General features: G+C 46.7%; 1 protein-coding gene across 3 annotated transcripts in view; it reads right to left on the bottom strand.

Annotated features, from left to right (window-relative positions):
* LOC144773609 (transient receptor potential cation channel subfamily M member 2-like) overlaps positions 1 to 18,010 on the bottom strand; it is a 1,291,174-nt gene that overhangs the window by 352,992 nt on the left and 920,172 nt on the right. For all 3 annotated transcript variants that reach the window (XM_078658751.1, XM_078658750.1, XM_078658752.1), the window contains one exon: positions 11,961 to 12,138. In XM_078658751.1, coding sequence (XP_078514877.1) covers positions 11,961 to 12,138 — 178 coding nt within the window. The remainder of the gene's footprint in view (positions 1 to 11,960; positions 12,139 to 18,010) is intronic.

The raw sequence follows: 18,010 nt of genomic DNA on the forward strand, positions 1-18,010 counted from the left end.
TAGTTTCCAAAGATGCCCGCCAAGCCCAGGGCCAAAAGCTCAGGTGACCCCCTCAAAAAAGAAGATAGTTTTACTAAAGGTAATTTTTAAGTCTTCACCGTACGAATTGGGCCTTTTCCTGTTGCAGCCACTATGCCTACCCACACAAGTGAAGTACCATTTTTATCGGGAGACCTGGGGGAACGCTGGGTGGGAGGTAATTTGTGTGAGCCCAGTGATGCCACGCTTTCCCACACAAAAAGTGTGAAAAAACTGATTTTTTTCCAGCTAAAATTGGGGTTTGCAAGGGATTCTGGGTAAATGAACATTAGAGGATCCACGCAAGCCATACCTCCTTGGAAGCCCCCGGGTGTCTACTTTTCAGAAATGTGTGGGTTTAGTAGGTTTCCCTAGATGGCAGTCTAGCACGGGGCCAAAAACCCAGGTAACCCCTCTTGCAAAAGCTGGTGGACTTGACATTGTCACGATTGTCAAATCCACCAGCTTTTGCAAGAGCCCCGGGCCAAAAACTCAGGTCCCCCCCCCCCAAAAATCAAGGTAGTTTTGCAAGAGGGTATTGTAAATTCACCACCGTACGATTTTAACGGTTTCCTGTTGCATCCACTATGCCTACTCACGCAAGTGAGGTACCATTTTTTTTGGGAGACCTGGGGGAACGCTGGGTGGGTGGAAATTTGTTGATCCACGCAGATTCCAGAACTTTCCACCACAGAAATGTGAGGAAAATGTGTTTTTTTGGTCAAATTATTAGGTTTGCAAGGGATTCTGGGTAACAAAACCTGGGGGTAGGCAGACGAGTCACCCCATCCTGAATTCCCCTGGGTGTCTAGTTTTAAAAAATGTGTAGGTTTGCTAGGTTTCCCTAGGTGCCGGCAGAGCTAGGGTGCAAAAACTACAGGTAGGCACTTTGCCAAAAAAGGGTCAATTTGTAACTGCAAAATTTAGGTGTGACCCTGTCGCAGGCACAAGGCCGACCCACACAAGTGAGGTACCGTTTTTATCGGGAGACTTGGGGTAATTTAGATTTGTAAATCAACTGTTATTACCAATTCAGCTTTCATGCATTTCTCCCTTTCAATGAAAGACATTGTGTAAAAAAAAATCCTTTTGAAAAATGACCAATAATTCTCATGCTAGTAGGAGTACTCCCAATTTTAAAAATGTGCAATTATATACTGTTTCTGAACTCTATAATTTGTACCCAATTCAGAAATACATAGGTGTCTTTCATACAGATTTTTCCATGTATACATTTTCAAGGACAAAGTGCTCTATACCCAGTAAATGAAAAAATACCATTGCAAGTTGATACTCAGTTTTTGGATCTGGGTTCGTCGGGTTCTTGATGAAACTACAGGTCCTATATTTCCCCACAACCAGGAAGGTCTAACGGATGTAACGGTATATTGCTTTCCAAGAGCTGTCAAAATTAGAAAAAGTTATAGGTGAAAACGTTGAGACAAAAGGCTGTTTTTTTCAACAAATTTTCAATTATTCCAATATTTAACTGTTAGTTTCTATAAAGAAACCTTCATGGATTTAGACAAATGACCCTTTTCTGAATTCAGAATATTGTCTACTTTTCGAAAATGTATGGCTTTCCAGGATCCATTATTGCTTTCAAACTCATTTCTACCATTAACTAGAAGGAGGTGGAAAGCTCTAAAAATAGCAAAAATAGGCTATGTCCCAGAAAAATGCCAAAACTGTGTGAAAAATGTCGGTTCTCTGACAAAAGACTGTCATTCCCTAAAAGCTGAGAAAATGGAGATTTCAGCCCCACAAACCCTTTTTTGATAACATTTTCAGTGAAAAACCCAGAGGCTTTCATTTGCAGCCCATTTTTCCCATTTTTCTGAAAATAACCAAAAAATCACTATATTTTGGTTAATTTCTGGGACCCCTCCAAGGGAATCCACAAACCCTGAGCGCCTTTAGAATCCACAGGATGTTGGAAGAAAAGGACGCAAATTTGGCGTGGATACCTTATGTGGTCAAAAAGTTACAAGGGCCTAAGCGCGCACTATCACAAAACGCCAAAAAAAGCCTTAGCACAGGAGGGGAAAAGGCCTAGCAGCGAAGGGGTTAATGATCTTTTCTACCTTGGAATTAATGATACTGACCAAATTGGTCAGTATTCATTGTTAATGATCCTTTATTGTCCATTGGGTGAGCATCCCCTGCAGTACAGCTGGAGGATGTTTCTGCTCTTCTTTTGTTACGGGTTTGGTTTCCCCCTCGGTTAATTTGGGCTTTCCTACAAGCTCTCAGCGCTCTCGGTGCCGGTGAGCACTGGACAGGGGTCTTAAAAAATACATCGGACCTATCCAGTTTATGAACTGATTCGTCTGGCGCTTTCACATCCACTAAGACTTCAGGGCTATCCGGCTCGCAATTATCATCCACTGGTGAGGCCACCTGCGAGCTCGACAAAGTAGAACATGTAACTGGCAGGCTCCCCTTACCAAGCGATAATCTGCGCTCCTTGTTAATTTTATTGACCACTTTAACTAAATAATTGTCCATCGTGGCTGTCACAGAAGAGTTTTTAACAGCCTTCTGTTTAGACATTATGGAGCTGACAAGGATACAATTAGATATACTCGAATAAACTTAAGAGAACAAAAGCTATCATGAAATGGAAATAGAGATGATATATCAACTCTTAGTCCTACTGGTTAAAATATGAAATTCATATGACAATCAGGGAGTTCAGTAATATCGGGGTAACTCATACATTAGTCCATATATCACTTTGGCTGCAACGACCAAGAGGTGTGGCCCAGCCCAGCCTTGGCCAGCCCCGACTGCCACAGACTGTCCCGCCTTTGTCCGGCGCGCGATCCTGCGCCGCGGATGCTGGAGACCTTCTTATGCGCCTCCTGGCGCGGGAGATCCGGGTGCGAGCGTGTTCCTCTTCTGCTGCAGGGAAGTCTGGGAGTGGTAGTTCGAGTGCGAGTGCCTCCCTCCGCTCTGCGGCAGCTCAGGTTGTCAGCTGTGGCGGCGGCAGGAGGGAGACAGGCAGGGAGACAAGCAGCCTCTGACAGGTAATGCCCCCTAAACAACAACGGAGTCGCCCGCTTCACCGGGGCTGGAGACCTTCTTATGCGCCACATGGCACGGGAGATCCGGGTGCGGCGTGTTCCTCTTCCGCTGCAGGGAAGTCTAGGAGTGGTAGTGCGAGTGCCTCCCTCCGCTCTGCGGCAGCTCAGGTTGTCAGCTGTGGCGGCGGCAGGAGGGAGACAGGCAGGGAGACAAGCAGCCTCTGACAGGTAATGCCCCCTAAACAACAACGGAGTCGCCCGCTTCACCGGGGCTGGAGACCTTATGCGCCTCCTGGCACGGGAGATCCGGGTGCGAGTGGGTTCCTTTTCCGCTGCAGAGAAGTCTGGGAGTGGTAGTTCGAGTGCGAGTGCCTCCCTGCGCTCTGCGGCCGCTCAGGATGTCAGCTGTGGCGGCGGCGGGAGGGAGACAGGCAGGGAGACAAGCAGCCTCTGACAGGTAATGCCCCTAAACAACAAAGGAGTCACTCAAGACATTTGAAACCAATTTATAGAACTAAAGAAGATTTTTATATATATTTAGACACCACAACTAAAATGATCCACTGAAAGGTTCTAGAGGTACAGATTTTACTGGGTATATTAAATCCAAACATTTAACTGAACCGCAGACAAGCATTGGACATTTCAATTAATTGGACACTTAGAAACTTTTACCGAAACGTTGGGCAATTTGTAATGCATTCAATTTGAGTTACTTTAGGAGACCAACTCTGACAGGGAGTCAGTCAGGGGGACCAGAAAGGCCCTCAGAAACACTTACATCCACAGAAGAAGCAGTCTATACAGTTCCAGCCACTTTGTACTCAATCCAATGGAAGTGGTCCGGGTGTTGAGGATACAGGATGATGCAGATACTCTAGGATGCTCGTGGATGGAACACAGTCGATGAGGTCTTCCTGCAGGTACTCCTCGGTCCACAGAAGGGGTGAGGTGATCCTGGCCACAGGGTTTGATGTCCCACAATGTCCTCTCCAGACTTGCTGAAGTCCAGTTGCCTCTGGAATAAGAGTCACCATGTGTCACGGTCACAGACAAATCCTTCTCTAGCTGTAGTTTCCTTCTGGGCAACCAAGCTGCACATCAACGGCTCTCCAGGGTCCAGCATACTCAGGTGCAACTTATGAGAGTCTGGTTCTGGTCCCTAGGGCTGTAAAGCTTCGAGGAGCCGTGATCTTGGCTACTACTTGCCCATAGCAGATGCCTTCAACTATTGTGGACCTGTACCTAATAGTAGGAGGTCAGCCAACTGACTCTTGGAGTCTCCTGCTTTGGCTGGGCTCAGGAAAATACTTTTCCATGAGCAGGACACAGCAGACAGTCCCTTCTCCTTTGTTAGCCACCAGGTGCAGCAGGTGCACACGGTAGAGTCTCTCTTCACCAGAAACTTGGTGCAGCAGGGCAGTCCTTCTTACAGTCACGCCAGGATCTAAGTTTGGGGTGCCAAGCATGTCCTACTTATGCTCAGAAAATGTCTTCACTGTTTAATGTGGTTGGTAGCCATGGGGCTACCAGGTTCCCTTCATCCTTTGATCACTTCCTGCAAAGTGTGGTCTAGCTATCCCAGGATGCACCATTTTGGACACTTCCAATATGGTAGAACACCTCTGTTAGTGTCGAAAGCTCCCTAGCCCAACCTAGAGGTGTGGTGGCCAAGGAGGCTACACGTCACAGGAAAACAAGTTTACCAGCTGGTTTCCCCTTTCTTGTCCCTAGTGCTAACCTTTATACCTAAATAATAGAGTAGCCACTCTTCTCCTTTGAAGCTCACCTTTTGGCCCAACAACCTTGGGGCTTCCTGCAGGAGGAAGTTAACCCCTTCATCCAGTGCAGGCCCCTATTTCATCCTTTCTTGAGAGTCGATAGCATGCAGAAAGTTGGCTCAGAGATAGGACCCGGTGTGCAACCTATAAGAGAACAGAGGACTAAAACCAAGAAAGTGGCAACTTTATAAAAGTTGCACACTGCAACTTCTCACGTTCATTTTGACTTTAGAATTACGTTGGGCACAATCTAATGAGCTGTTGGATACCTTGAAGTATCAACTTTGGCTGCACCGTTCCAGAGTGAACACAACTGAGGGGATCAGGGGGTAACTCTACTCGCCATTCGGGTGACCACAACTTTCCACAACGGTTTAGCACTTTTATTGCAAAGACATTTAAAATACATGTTCTGCCCATGAATTATGATGCAGCCACTCCAAGGGCGAGTAGTCTGGTAGTTGTTCACCCTCAGGCAGGTGGCACCTTAGTGCATGTCTTAATTGCAGATATTGAAACATCTCCCTCTACTCCAGGGCATTTTCTGTCTGGAGCTCATTGAAAGTTAGCAGTAATCCCCCCCCCCTCTCCCGACTTCTCCCAATTTGTCTACCCCTATCAGACTCCATTGTCTGTGATTTTGCAGTTTCTTCACCTTCACGAGGTGGTCGCTGTCCCACAGCGCGGTTTTGGCTGTCAATTTATCTCCCCACCTCAGGTGATTGGTCACCTGCCAGGCATGCACCAGCACCCAGGTTTGTAACGGAAGTGCATCTCCCTTTCCCTTCCCATAGCCTTTTAGTGCACTTGGTAGGCTGGTTTGTTCCTTTCACCAAACACCCATTCGTTCACTATCATCTGAGCACCTCAATAGTAGGCTTGAAGGTCTGGCATCGGTAGGCCTCCATCAGATACCCCACAATGTAGTTTCGTGGGGGAAAGTCGCGAGCTGCCCACGTCCCAATGTAGCGACCCCAGTACACTGTTAACCTTGCTGAAGAAGCTGTTGGGGACCCTATAGGAGGGGTTGTGAAGTATGTATAGCATGCAGGGGAGGGTCCTCATTTAAAAAGCACCACTCTACCCATTTTGGAAATCAGCAGTGCCCGACAGAGTTAGGTCTGCTCAGAAAAGCTCTACTTGGGGGAATACCTTGTGTTGTAGGAAGTCCTCCTCACTTCTGGTCACATGGACTCCCAGGTAGCGGAATGCCCGATTCTCCACTGGTGCTGGGTAGTGGGGTGGAAGCGTGACCTCCCCCTTCAAGAGTGGCAAAATTAGGACCTTGTCCTAATTATTTTGGTGCCCGATTAACTCCTGAAGAGGTCGAAAATGTAAATCTGAAGTACAGAGAAAAGGGGCCTCGTCACATAGGGCAAGGTATCGTCTGCGTACAAGGAGATCCTTTCCTCCCACTCTCCCCTGCGTCATTATATAGTAGGTGGACCCATGAACAAACTTTAGGGCTGAATTCCAGTCTAGTTAAAACCACAAAAACGTAAGTTCATTCAATGCTATCGAAGGCGATTCTTGCATCTAAGGAGAGCGCAGCCGCCTCCTCCGAATCCAATTTCGTAGTCATGTGCATCACTCCATACAATGACCGTAGGTTTAGGTGGGTGCCCAGTCTTGGCATAAAGCGGACTGGACCGGGTGGATCATTGATGTTATAACTTTTGTCTGTCTGCTTGCCAAAGCCTTGGCCAGTACCTTGGATTCCATGTTGAGTAGGGATATGGGGAGGTACTATCTATAGGATGGCGGGGCTGTCCTTCTTGGGGGAGCAGCACAGTTGTGGACATTCTCTTGTCTGTCTGGAGGACCCCTGCATCCTTCACAGCCAGGGACTTGTTGAGAAGATGAGGTGCGATCTCGTGGGCTATGAATTTAAGCAGTTCAAGGTGAAGGCCATTAGGCCCCGCCGGCTTGCCCGACCTTGGTCCCCTGAGTGTGCCTTCAATTTCTTCAACCATCAATCCCACTTCTAAGGTCTCCTGTTCCTCCTCTGAGAGGACTCTTATTGTCAGGGTCTCCAAGAGCTCCGCGCAGTCTCTCCCGACTATGGGACGAGGATGAGTATATGTTCTTGTAGTATGTTGTAAATGTCTCTGTTATGTCCGACTCACCGTGTGTACCCCACCCTCAAGATCTTGTAGTTCAGTGATCCAGTTTCCGCTTCTTTCTTGTTAATCAAGCCAGGCAATAAGCTGGTAGCCTTGTCACCCAAGTCATATAGCCTCCTCTGTACCCCTAGAGCATGGGCCCTTGCAGTATTCTCTGCAATGTCCTTCATTTCTCGCTGATGAAGACGTAAGCGATGGACCAGATCTGTCCCTGGGGCCTCCCCCCTCAGTATGTCGTCCTCTCAGGATTTGATCTCCCTTTCCAAGGACTGATTTTGTGCCAATCCTTCCCTTTTCTTGGCCACAATAAGAGCCTGGGTGTGTCCACGTAGCACTGACTTGTTGGCTTCCCAAAGAGTACAGGGCAAACCCAACAACACTTCATTGTGTTGGAAATAACGTTCAGTGCCTTCCGCTATCTGGTTTTGCATTTTACTGTATTTTGGGTGCCATGCTCCTATTCAAGGGGGCAGAACTGACTCCCTGGCTGGTCCTATAGGAGAGGTAATGACTGGGGAGTGGTCCGATATGCCGCACGCTAAGGGTTGAATATCCCGAAAGTGGCCTATTCCATCACAATGAGTGATTATGTAATCCATCCGGGAGAGACTTCCAGGTCTAGTTGAGAGGTGGGTGTATGTACGTCTTATGTTGTGACCTCCATAAATCCACCAAACCCATGGAATCCAAAAAGGATTTGAGGGGAGTCCTACCCTAAGTCTCCTCCCTTCCCGGCCATTTATCTTGTGTCACGGACATCATGTCATTCATGTCCTCTGCCAGGATCCCATTTGCATAGGCAAGGCACCAAGTGCTGTGAGAGTGCCTCCCTGCATCCTGGGGATGGGGGGTTATACAGAACCCAGGTTGAGAGTGTGTCTCTCCCACAGGCCGGTTTGGAGTACGTATCTAACCAGGGGATCACACCAGGTTTGGCCAGGAGTATATGATGTTGCGGGCCTAAGAACGATAGCCCGTCCACGTAACCCTGAGGTGTAGCCTGCACGTGCAATCAGGGTGTATCCCCATCCATCCAGAGCCCTACAGTGTAGACCTTTCCGGTGAGTTTCCTCTAAGTAAACTAGGTCGGCCATCTGTTTAATATATTGCAGCACCAGAGTGCACTTTATTTTGGAGCCTAGCCCTTTGACATTCCAAGACTTGATTTTTAATTCCGAGCTATCATGTACTTCCATAGTGTGGTGGGCTGATCGGTGCCATTGGTGCATACCATTTCACCTCTCCCTGGTGTATGGCCATCCCCCCTCACCCCGGCGCGCTCATCCTCAGTTGCTCCACTGAGCTCATGTCAACTGCTAACGAAACAATTCTAAACTTAACTATTCCCTGTGTTCTTCCCTCCCTGCTAGCCTGCACCGTGGGTCTAGAACTACCCTCTGAAAGTAGAATTATTCATCAGAAATCGAACTTTTAGTGTCTTTGCAGGTGCAGCCATGGCGGTGGCTCCTGTGAAGACACAGAGATCCCAGCACGGCTGGTGGTGATTACTTGATTTGGAAGGTGGGGTTCAGGTAGGGATGGAGGAGGAGATGACAGGTCTAAATCAGGCCCTAAGTTGCTTACAATACGGGCAGGCTCAAATGCGAGCACTGTCTCAATGCACTTGGGCATTTTAAGCAGGTTAGTCTCATGAAGTGTTATGGTCTTTAACAAGATGGCTATCTTTCTTCCTTATAATCCCACTGTCCGGCAGATAATGTCGAAAACAAAGAGGCCCCCTATCGCCTTCTGTCAATTAAACAGAGAGTACATCTTATTCCTTTGCTGAGGATCCACTCCTAGCGGCATATGTACAACAGAATATGGAATGTGGCTTTAAGCAAAACTTACTAACCCCACGCTCCGCCATTCTGAAAACACAGTGGTGCACATTTACAAAGATATGGTGCACCCCTGTGTTTCCCCCTGTGCTGGCGTTAAATTAAGCTGCCTAGTGCCAATGCATGCACCATAGTGCAAGGGTGTGGGCATTGGGATGAAATATTGTTTATGTGCAGGAAGGTGCTCCTTCCTGCACATAAACAATCACAAATGGCGATTTGTAACTCCCATGTGTGCAGCACACATAGAAGTTACAAATCGTCACTTCTTCAATGATTGTTTACGTGCAGTGACACCTTCCTGCACATAAACAGTCATTCATGGTGCAATGCAGCACACATAAAAACAGCTAAACGAGGAGACAAAGCATTTCTCCTTGTTTCGACATGTTAAGACCGGGTTTTCCAAGGTCTTAATTTTGGCGCTGCCTCCAACTTACGCCGCCTTGTAAATTGGGGGCAGTGTCAAAATCAATGGGTGCTGCAGCGGAACGCGAACCGCAAAACCCATTGCCCATCCATTTAACGCCGCCTTGTAAATAAGGTGAAGCCCCTATCACGACAGGAACGCTGTTAAAAGTGACAATTCTGTGGCAATAAGGGCTTGTAAATATACCCCCTAATGTGACTGTTGTATGTAGTGACTTATTTATCTATCACGAATTTCATTTTTATGGATTTCAGAAATATACACTGTTAGAAACACTTGGATGATATGAGCATATACATAGCATCATTTTACTAAGTTCCTGGCATTTTCCTTTAAATATGGCAATCCTGCTTTATAAGCACATCTGCATGTACTTCAGGACATTCACATCTTTGAGAGGGCATAATTTTCCACGGCTCTTGAAATCCTTTGAAGCCTTGTCTCGCCTGCAAACTCCTTGCAACGTGTGCTTCTTTCATTCCCTCCTATTACAATATGCTAAATAATGGTAGCTGTGCAATTCTAACAACTTACTCCTGTTCTGGGTTAGCCTGTGATTATTTGCATCTATTGACTGTTCAGAAAGTAGCAACATGTTGCAGGATTACATTCTATCCTCCTCCAGTCAAAGTCTTTCATAATGTTTATTGGCAGCCATGGCCCATGGAGGGAGTTCCGGTGGGGCAAAAAGGCGGGGTGGGGGAGGGGCAGAAAGGCGGGGTGGGGGAGGGGCAGAAAGGTGGGGCGGGAGAGGGGCAGGGTGGGGGGTGCTAAAAACCGGAATATGGATAATTGGAGGTAAGTAAACAATTTAATAAATAAAATGAATTTCGTAGCACGCACTGCATCGCAAAATGCGATGCAGCGCGCGCTACATCGCAAAATGCGATGCAGCGCGCGCTACGAAATTCGTTTTTATTAATTACAGGCAGCGGCCGTTTCTTGGCCGATAATTGACAGCAATAAATACATGCTTTGATTATTTAAATACAGTACTAGCAATTGTAAAACTCAAAGAGATACTGCTGCCCTCTGTGGCGAAAACATTCTGTACAGCCCATTCTACTTCTGAAATTCAATGACATTTGCAACCCCCATGTACGTCTCACTGCACACTGTTCTACAGTGAATATAATTTACTGACTGGCTTTACATTTACTGTACGTGGGTCCCTTGCTCACTTTGCCACTGGATTCAAGCTAGCCTGGCTGATGACGGCTGTTTGGGCTGGACTGTTCCCACGATGCACAGGGTCAAGACTGATTTGCATTTGGCTGTGTGTGAACTGGAGAAGCAAAGTGAGCTAAAGAATGATGATGGATTCAACCCAGATCTGTGACAGGGGTGAGTGTCTGAAAAGTTTCAGCGCTCCGTCCATCATCTCCTCGTGTTTGCTTACATCAGAGGTAGTAAGCCCTTTATAAATACAATTACAATTTACTCAAACCGATTCCTCCCTATGTCACAAACACATTTACTGAAATAAGGGGTTGATTGGGATCGGGGAAGGCACACCACCTCCATCGGTCCGTGATATTCCCACTGCCAAATTAGGATGGCGGTGGAAATCTCATTCTGACCGCGGCAGACACAAAAACCGTCCGCCACGGAATTGCCATGGGCAATTGTTATGATCGCCTGGTAGACAGAATACATAGGCCAAATTGGTGGTGATGCCTAGAAGGCACTGTACACCAAATTAGGATGCGATCTGAAACCGGCATTTCCATGGCGGTGATGCCGCCATGGAAAGGCTGGTTGAGAAGGTGTCTGGGGGCCCATTACAGGCCACCCTTGTGTTGGTGAGAGGCGTGGGTGCATGGGGGTACCCATGGTACCCCCCTACATTTCACTGCACCAAGTGGCGGGCACCATATGGTGCCAGCCACGTAGTGCAGTGAAATGGAAAACATGGCATTTTCACTTCACAGCGGGTGCTGCTGTCAGCAGCACCCCCCGCAATGTTGAAAAGCAAAATGCGACCACCATGGTGGTGGTCGCATCCTGATCCGGTAGGCGGGACCGCCACATGCGGAGCGGACGGACTCCAGTCCGTCCCCCATCCTAATGACCTCCTTAGTTCTCCCCATTCAAATTCAATTTAATTTGAGTAAAGATACAACTACTGTCTATGATTTTCTTCTTTTTTTCTAAACCGTTGACTTCAAAGGACAAATACTATCATGGCTAGACACTTCAACACAGGAACAGTAGATAGGGACCCTTCAGAATATTAGGAGCACTATAAATCTAGAAACAGACTCTGCCTCAATCTTTTTTTAATTTCTCAGGTGCATATCTGGAGAAATGTCATGTGAGTGTAAATAGTGGTAGATTAAGAGTGGCAAATAACACATAGTGCCAGTGGGAATCTACCATGTGCTGCCTATGTCAGAACTTGTATATTTTCCCATGTCAGGTGGTTAATTGAACTTTATACGAGAAGGAGTAGAAGTAGCGATGATAATACTCAAGTGAAATGTATAGAGAATGGAAAAGAAACAAAGAGCGCTGGAGTGAGAAAAAAAGGCAACAATATGGAGACTGAATAAATACAGTGGGGTAGACAGAGTACATGTGTGAGTATATGCATAGGAGATAAAAAGTGATCTGAAGCGCAACATACAGAGAAAGATTTAAGGTAGTGGTAAAAGAAGGAAAATAAAAAATGTAATAATTAAAAGATCTTCAGTAAAGTAGATGAGAGCTAACAGAAAGCAGACTGGGGTTCCCTGACTCACCTGAACATGGCAATCAGCAGGTTTAAGAGCAGAATGTTGGCTAATAACAGGTACAGGCAGAGTAGAATCATCGCCAGCCACTCTGGGAAGACAGGAACTCCATCTACAGTTTGAGCACATTTCGGCTGACTTGCGACTGACCCATCAGCTGTGCATGTGCTGTTATCAAAGTTTAATTCTGAAACAAAAAAATATAGAGTCATGTGAAAGTAGAAAAGTCTCAGCCATCAACAATCTTGTCCTGCCCGTGGTACTAAGCACTTTCAATACAAAATGTAGTATACATTTTTATACATCAAGAAACAATTTATTAACAAGCAATTAGCAACAAGATAGGCAAAGGCTGTAAGGTAAGCTCAAGCAATCAGATATCTACACTCAGTCAGGATAGGGTACTACAAATGAAAACATCCACAAACTCACAAAATAGAGACAATTACATGAGATATTTTCTCACACAAACGCAGAATTACAGTGCCCCACATTTTGATTCCTTTAGTAGCCCAACTGCCTGCAAAGCTGCTGAGGTGTCATGAATTATTATAATAAACAGTCTGTTGTACTAAAATCATCTATTGGCCCCCTTGCCATATCAACCAGCATGTCATACTTTGGCCGCTGATATACATATTCAGCAACCAAAATCAATATGAAAATCAATATGCATATTCAGGAGGCATCCAGTATAAACATTAGGATTTTGAGAGCTATCACCCATTATGACCGCACCATTTCTCAACCCCTTCCTAAATTCACACTAACATGAATACAGGGATATGCATTGAAGAGGTGAACAAAGTTAGCCTTGTTTCAGCTCACAATGCAAACACAAATCACCTACCTGTGCTAGACAACCTGAATGTTATTGATAGAACTCCCTTTTATCTTTATGTGGGCTATATTTCAGGTAAACTGTAGAAGCCTCAACTAATCCCCAGAGCAATGGTGCAATGTAATATAGAATAAAATCCAATCTTTGAAATGTTAAAGTATTCAAAAAGTGATGAATAGAATGTTTGAGTTAATGTCAACCACTGGCAATCACTCAGGCCGCATCCCAATTCATCGTTATTTTTCAACTATATCACCTCTGTTTAGAGTCAGCTTTATGCAAATCACTTTTAACCATACTCCAATGGCCATTGTCCTTCTTAAACTGCCAAGCCATGTCCTCCCTATACCGCAACACAAGCAACTCAGGACCAGTGTTGTCATTGTTATAGGTCTATCAGCTGAGTAAAACTTGGTTCCAGTGACACCGTGCATACGGTACACATGTCTATGCATACTCCCCTCACTTAGGGTGACATAATAAAGTATACAAAAAGTGATGGATGGTATAATTGAATTATTGTCAGCCACAGGTAATCACCCGGGTCGAATACCAGTCATCTTATTTTGCACAACATGCCACCTCAGTTTGGATCTATCTATATGCAAATACGTCTTGACCCTGCTACAGCGGGAACAGTTCAGCCCAGACTACCATGCCAGGTCTCTTGTACCAGGGGGAGTAAAAAAGAACTGTTCTGAACTGTGGAATGTATCAATCACAGATGCCTGGGTACTCAGGATTATTTTATTTTTTTGTAACTTTTTATTATATAAAAACACAAAACACATCAACAAACAAACAAGGCAATATGACGAAAGTACAACCATCAGGCATGTGCTCAAGGAGGATGGGAGATACGTGATAACAGGAGAAAAAATTCGTCGAATACAGATGAGGGGGGGGCGAAGGCGAAATTGCATATAAACAGCACAATATACCACAGCATTGCCGGAATGCAGGTCAGGGTGATTGAGAAGGACTAGGAATCTCTGCATCTGGGGGCGTACATATTTCTCCCCGGTATGAGTTCCACTGGTTCCAAATCTTTCCCCATTTCCTGGGTCTACCTCTTGCTATATACACCGTTTTCTCTCTGAACATGCACCAGTCCACACTCTCTTTCCAGGCAGTCACTGTAGGCGGCCTCTGGGACCCCCATAATTGTGCAATATCTCGTTTGGCTATCATATTAGCAAGAGTCACCCTTCGAAGCTGCGACACACCATAATCATTTCTGCCCCACACGTTCAACAGACATTGCCGGGCTTCTGGCATCACAACACCCGTTACTTCATTCATCACTTCATATATACGATTCCAAAAACGCATCACCTCAGGGCATTCCCAGATTATATGAAGATAGGTGCCAAGGAGACCACAACCATGCCTACATAAGCAATCAGCGGAATAGCCCATATGGATCAAACGGGGGCCGGTGACAGATTCGATGGAGGATCTTGAGTTGGACTAGGCGGAGACGGGCCGGAATAGCAACCTCCCTGGGAGAGGAGACCGCGGATTGCCAGTCCTCATCATCAAGTTCAATACCATCAGCAATCCAGATGTCCCGCAGGCGATCAAGCAAACTCGATCGGTCATTTATCTCATTGTTTTATAAAAAGATGATGGTACTATCCGGCACATGACCATCCAATATACGGTCTTTGAGGGGGGAGGATTCCGGAATGTCACTACCCACAGGAAACACAGAAGTCAAGGCATGGCGTATTTGAACATAACGAAAAAATTCCCTGTCACTCAGCTGATATTCCACTTTCAAGTCCGAAAAGGTCTTCACCTACTTTAACCCAAAGATCACGCACTTTACTAATACCGATCGTGTCCCATTTATCAAACCCCTTCGTCTTCCATAGACAACCCAATTTTGCAGAGGCATAAAGCGGAGTAGCGCCGGTTAGTCTGTTGCTCCAACCCATAGCTGCAGTCGCGCTATGCCATTCACGCACGGCTATAGCGGTAGGTCCCGAAAGTCGTGAACGGGAAGATCCAGAGTAGAGCGCCCTGTTGTAATCACCACCCGGGAGCAGCCACCTATCCATTGCAAATGCTGGATTCAGTGCCGGACCATACATCCCATGGTTGATGGCAGCAAGTTGGGAAGCCCAATAATACCTTAGAATATCCGGAAGCGCTATGCCGCCATCATACCAGGGAAGTGTTAATTTCGGAAGAGCGATCTCTGCAAGGACTCTATCCCCGAAAATATTTTGACGGGATCACATCAAAACTGTTCTGAGGTGCATATAGGAATCGCGGTAAAGACATCATTTTAAAGAGGGCCGCCCACCCTAAAGGAGACATCGGTAATTTATGCCAGCGCCCTACATCCGAGCTCAACCGTTGGAGTGGTGGGAGTAGATTGCGTTCATAGTGATCCGCCGGGTCCAGCGAGATAAACACACCCAAGTATTTAAAACCAGACTGTGACACCTGGATGGGGCAGCCCCGCGGTAAATGAGGGACACCACCCGCGAGCACATAAATACAGGATTTTGACCAGTTAATAACCAGGCCAGAGTTCTTCCCGAAGGAGTTAAGCACGTCGAACAACACGTTAAGCGATTTTTGGGGAGATGTGAGGTACAATAAAATATCATCCGCGTACAAGGAGATACGATCTTCAAAGTCCGGAGTCCAATGTATACCATTCATTGAGGGCTCCCACCGTAGCCAAGCAGCAAGTGGCTCCAACGCAAGAGCAAAGAGAATCGGGGATAACGGACAACCCTGCCGTGTGCCCCTCCCAAGAGGAAAAGGCATGGAGACCCGACCATTGACCACTACCTGCGCCAGTGGCGTTTCATACAGGAGTTTGACCCAACTAATAAAGCCAGCGCCAAAACCAAACTTGGCGAGTGCGGCCCAAAGATACGACCATTCAATTGTGTCAAATGCCATCGTGGCGTCCATGGACGCCAAGATGGCCGGTTCGCTCAACGTCTGGGCCCTCGCGAGAACACCATGCAAATGCCGCAAATTCAATGCAGTGTTACGATGAGGGATAAAGCCCGACTGATCCGGATGAATCAGGTCGCTGATAACCGTAATCGGACGATTAGCGAGTAACTTGGCAAGAATCTTAGGCTCCGCATTTAAGAGCGAAATAGGTCTGTAAGACGCGCAACGATCCCGTGGCTTGCCCTCCTTGTGGATTATCACAATGGTCGCAAGACGCTGATCTCGAGGGAGGGAGCCATTTTCTCGCGCAGCCAAAAACATATCTCGAAGATAAGGTGCCAGCGTATCAGGTCGTAGCTTATACAATTCGATAGGGAGGCCATTGGGACCCAAAGCCTTGCCGGAGCGAATAGAGCGCATCGCAAGGGCTACCTCATCCACCGAGGGCGCGGCATCCAAACAGTCCCGATCAGATTCTGACAAACAAGGAAGTGCGATATTTTTAAGTAACAACTGAGAATCCTCCTCGGGCCTGTGGGACACCGAGGTATACACCTCTCGGAAATAATCAGCAAAGCATTCAACAATTGCAACAGGGTCTGTCACACGCATACCATCCAATTCCTCAATCACAGGAACCACACGACTCGCTCTCTCCTTTCTATCCAGCCAGGCAATCAATTTTCCTGCTTTGTCGCCCACATCATACAACCGTCCCTGCTGTTCTCTACTCATCATCTTGGCTGCATCAGTAACCAAAGTTATATATTCCAACTGCTTAAGGTGGAGAATATGCAATGCGTCTCGAGTTACATCTCGCTCCAATGCAGTCTCTAATTCAGTAATTTCTGTCTCGAGACGAACAATTGCCTCATTCTTACATTTCTTGGCACATCTCTTTGTTTGAACAGCATGTCCGTGCCAGAGAAGCAAAGCAGAGGAAATCCAAATACTTTAAGTTGTGATTGTTCAGAAACTCTCCCTTGCCTGAAGTAACAGTACAGTAGTTTACTTTGCAAGCACAGCATATATTGTGTATGTATTGTATAGTTGACAATGATATCAAGTCAAGTCCCTTCCTCCGGCAATTATGATTACCACACTCACTCCCTATGTTCATAATTTTCTTTCTGCTGTGTCAATCATGGGTGGACTATCGCTGTTGTTCACTCAATCTATCACAACAAAGCACCTAAAGTCATCCATAATATAAGCAAAGAGATCATGTGATTGGCTGGATACATGATCAGAAATGAATAATCTTCATTTTCCTTTTGTAGTACTGAAGGCCCGGGGGGGGGGGGGCTGGGCAGTGCGAAATATAAATTACATTGAGCAGTAGCCCTTTATGTAACCGAGTATGGCCAGTGCCACCCCTATTGAAAAGTAAGAGCTTCCCTATCCCCACCTGCATGTACTGCTTAAAGTAATGCGAGTCTGCGTCATCATGGCTTGTGTCTGTGTTTCTTGGGTGCAAGCTGACTGAGCTGGCATTATGCCGGCTACCACAAGTTCACGTACAAGTAATTTCTTTTGCAAAACTAGAGAAAAAAGAAGAATGGTGTACTCTGACTATATATTGAGTACATAGTGCTGCCTGCTAGTAGAATTCCTGAAACTCCCACTAATGTTACAGGCCTACAAAGACGGCGGAAAGATACATGCCAAAATGTTATACTGTGCTTGTAAATTGCTAGTGTTACTGTGAGACAACTTTCTGTTGAATTATTTTGTGTTATTGTTAAAGAGCATTGGTTACAGTATTTTTCTTTCTTTCTTCATATAGATGCTCCAAAAAAGCTCACTCGACAGGAGATGGCTGTCCGGGCCAGGGCCCGGAAGCTGGAGGCCATTTGTGTGGAATATCGCAGGCTTTGTGCCCGGGAACAGGAGGAGGCGGCGGCAACAGCCGCTTCCTCCTCCAGTGCCCCCGGGTTCACCAGCCAGCAGCCTCCAGCACAGCGCCGTGGTCGGGCAGCCTCCCGCCACCGTCGCTCAGCTACAACAACACCACCAGCTGCCCCCCCCCCCAGAGCCTGGATGGCACGCCTGCGCCGCCTACGCTTCAGAGTGGACTACCTGGAGCGCAAGGTGGAGAAGATGCAGCAACAGCTCCGGGACCTCCGCAAAGAGCGGCGGGACCGCCTGTCCACACACCGCCAGAAGTGACTGTGTCCCTTGCCCCTTTTTTAAAGACTGTTGGGGGGGTGGGAATCGGGAGTTGGGGATTCTTTGGGACTTCTCAGGACATTTGAAATGGACAATTGTTTGGGTTAGGGAGGGGGGTGGTTTGGGT

The sequence above is a fragment of the Lissotriton helveticus genome, chromosome 8 (genome assembly GCF_964261635.1).
Source record: "Lissotriton helveticus chromosome 8, aLisHel1.1, whole genome shotgun sequence".
Classification (NCBI taxonomy): domain Eukaryota; kingdom Metazoa; phylum Chordata; class Amphibia; order Caudata; family Salamandridae; genus Lissotriton; species Lissotriton helveticus.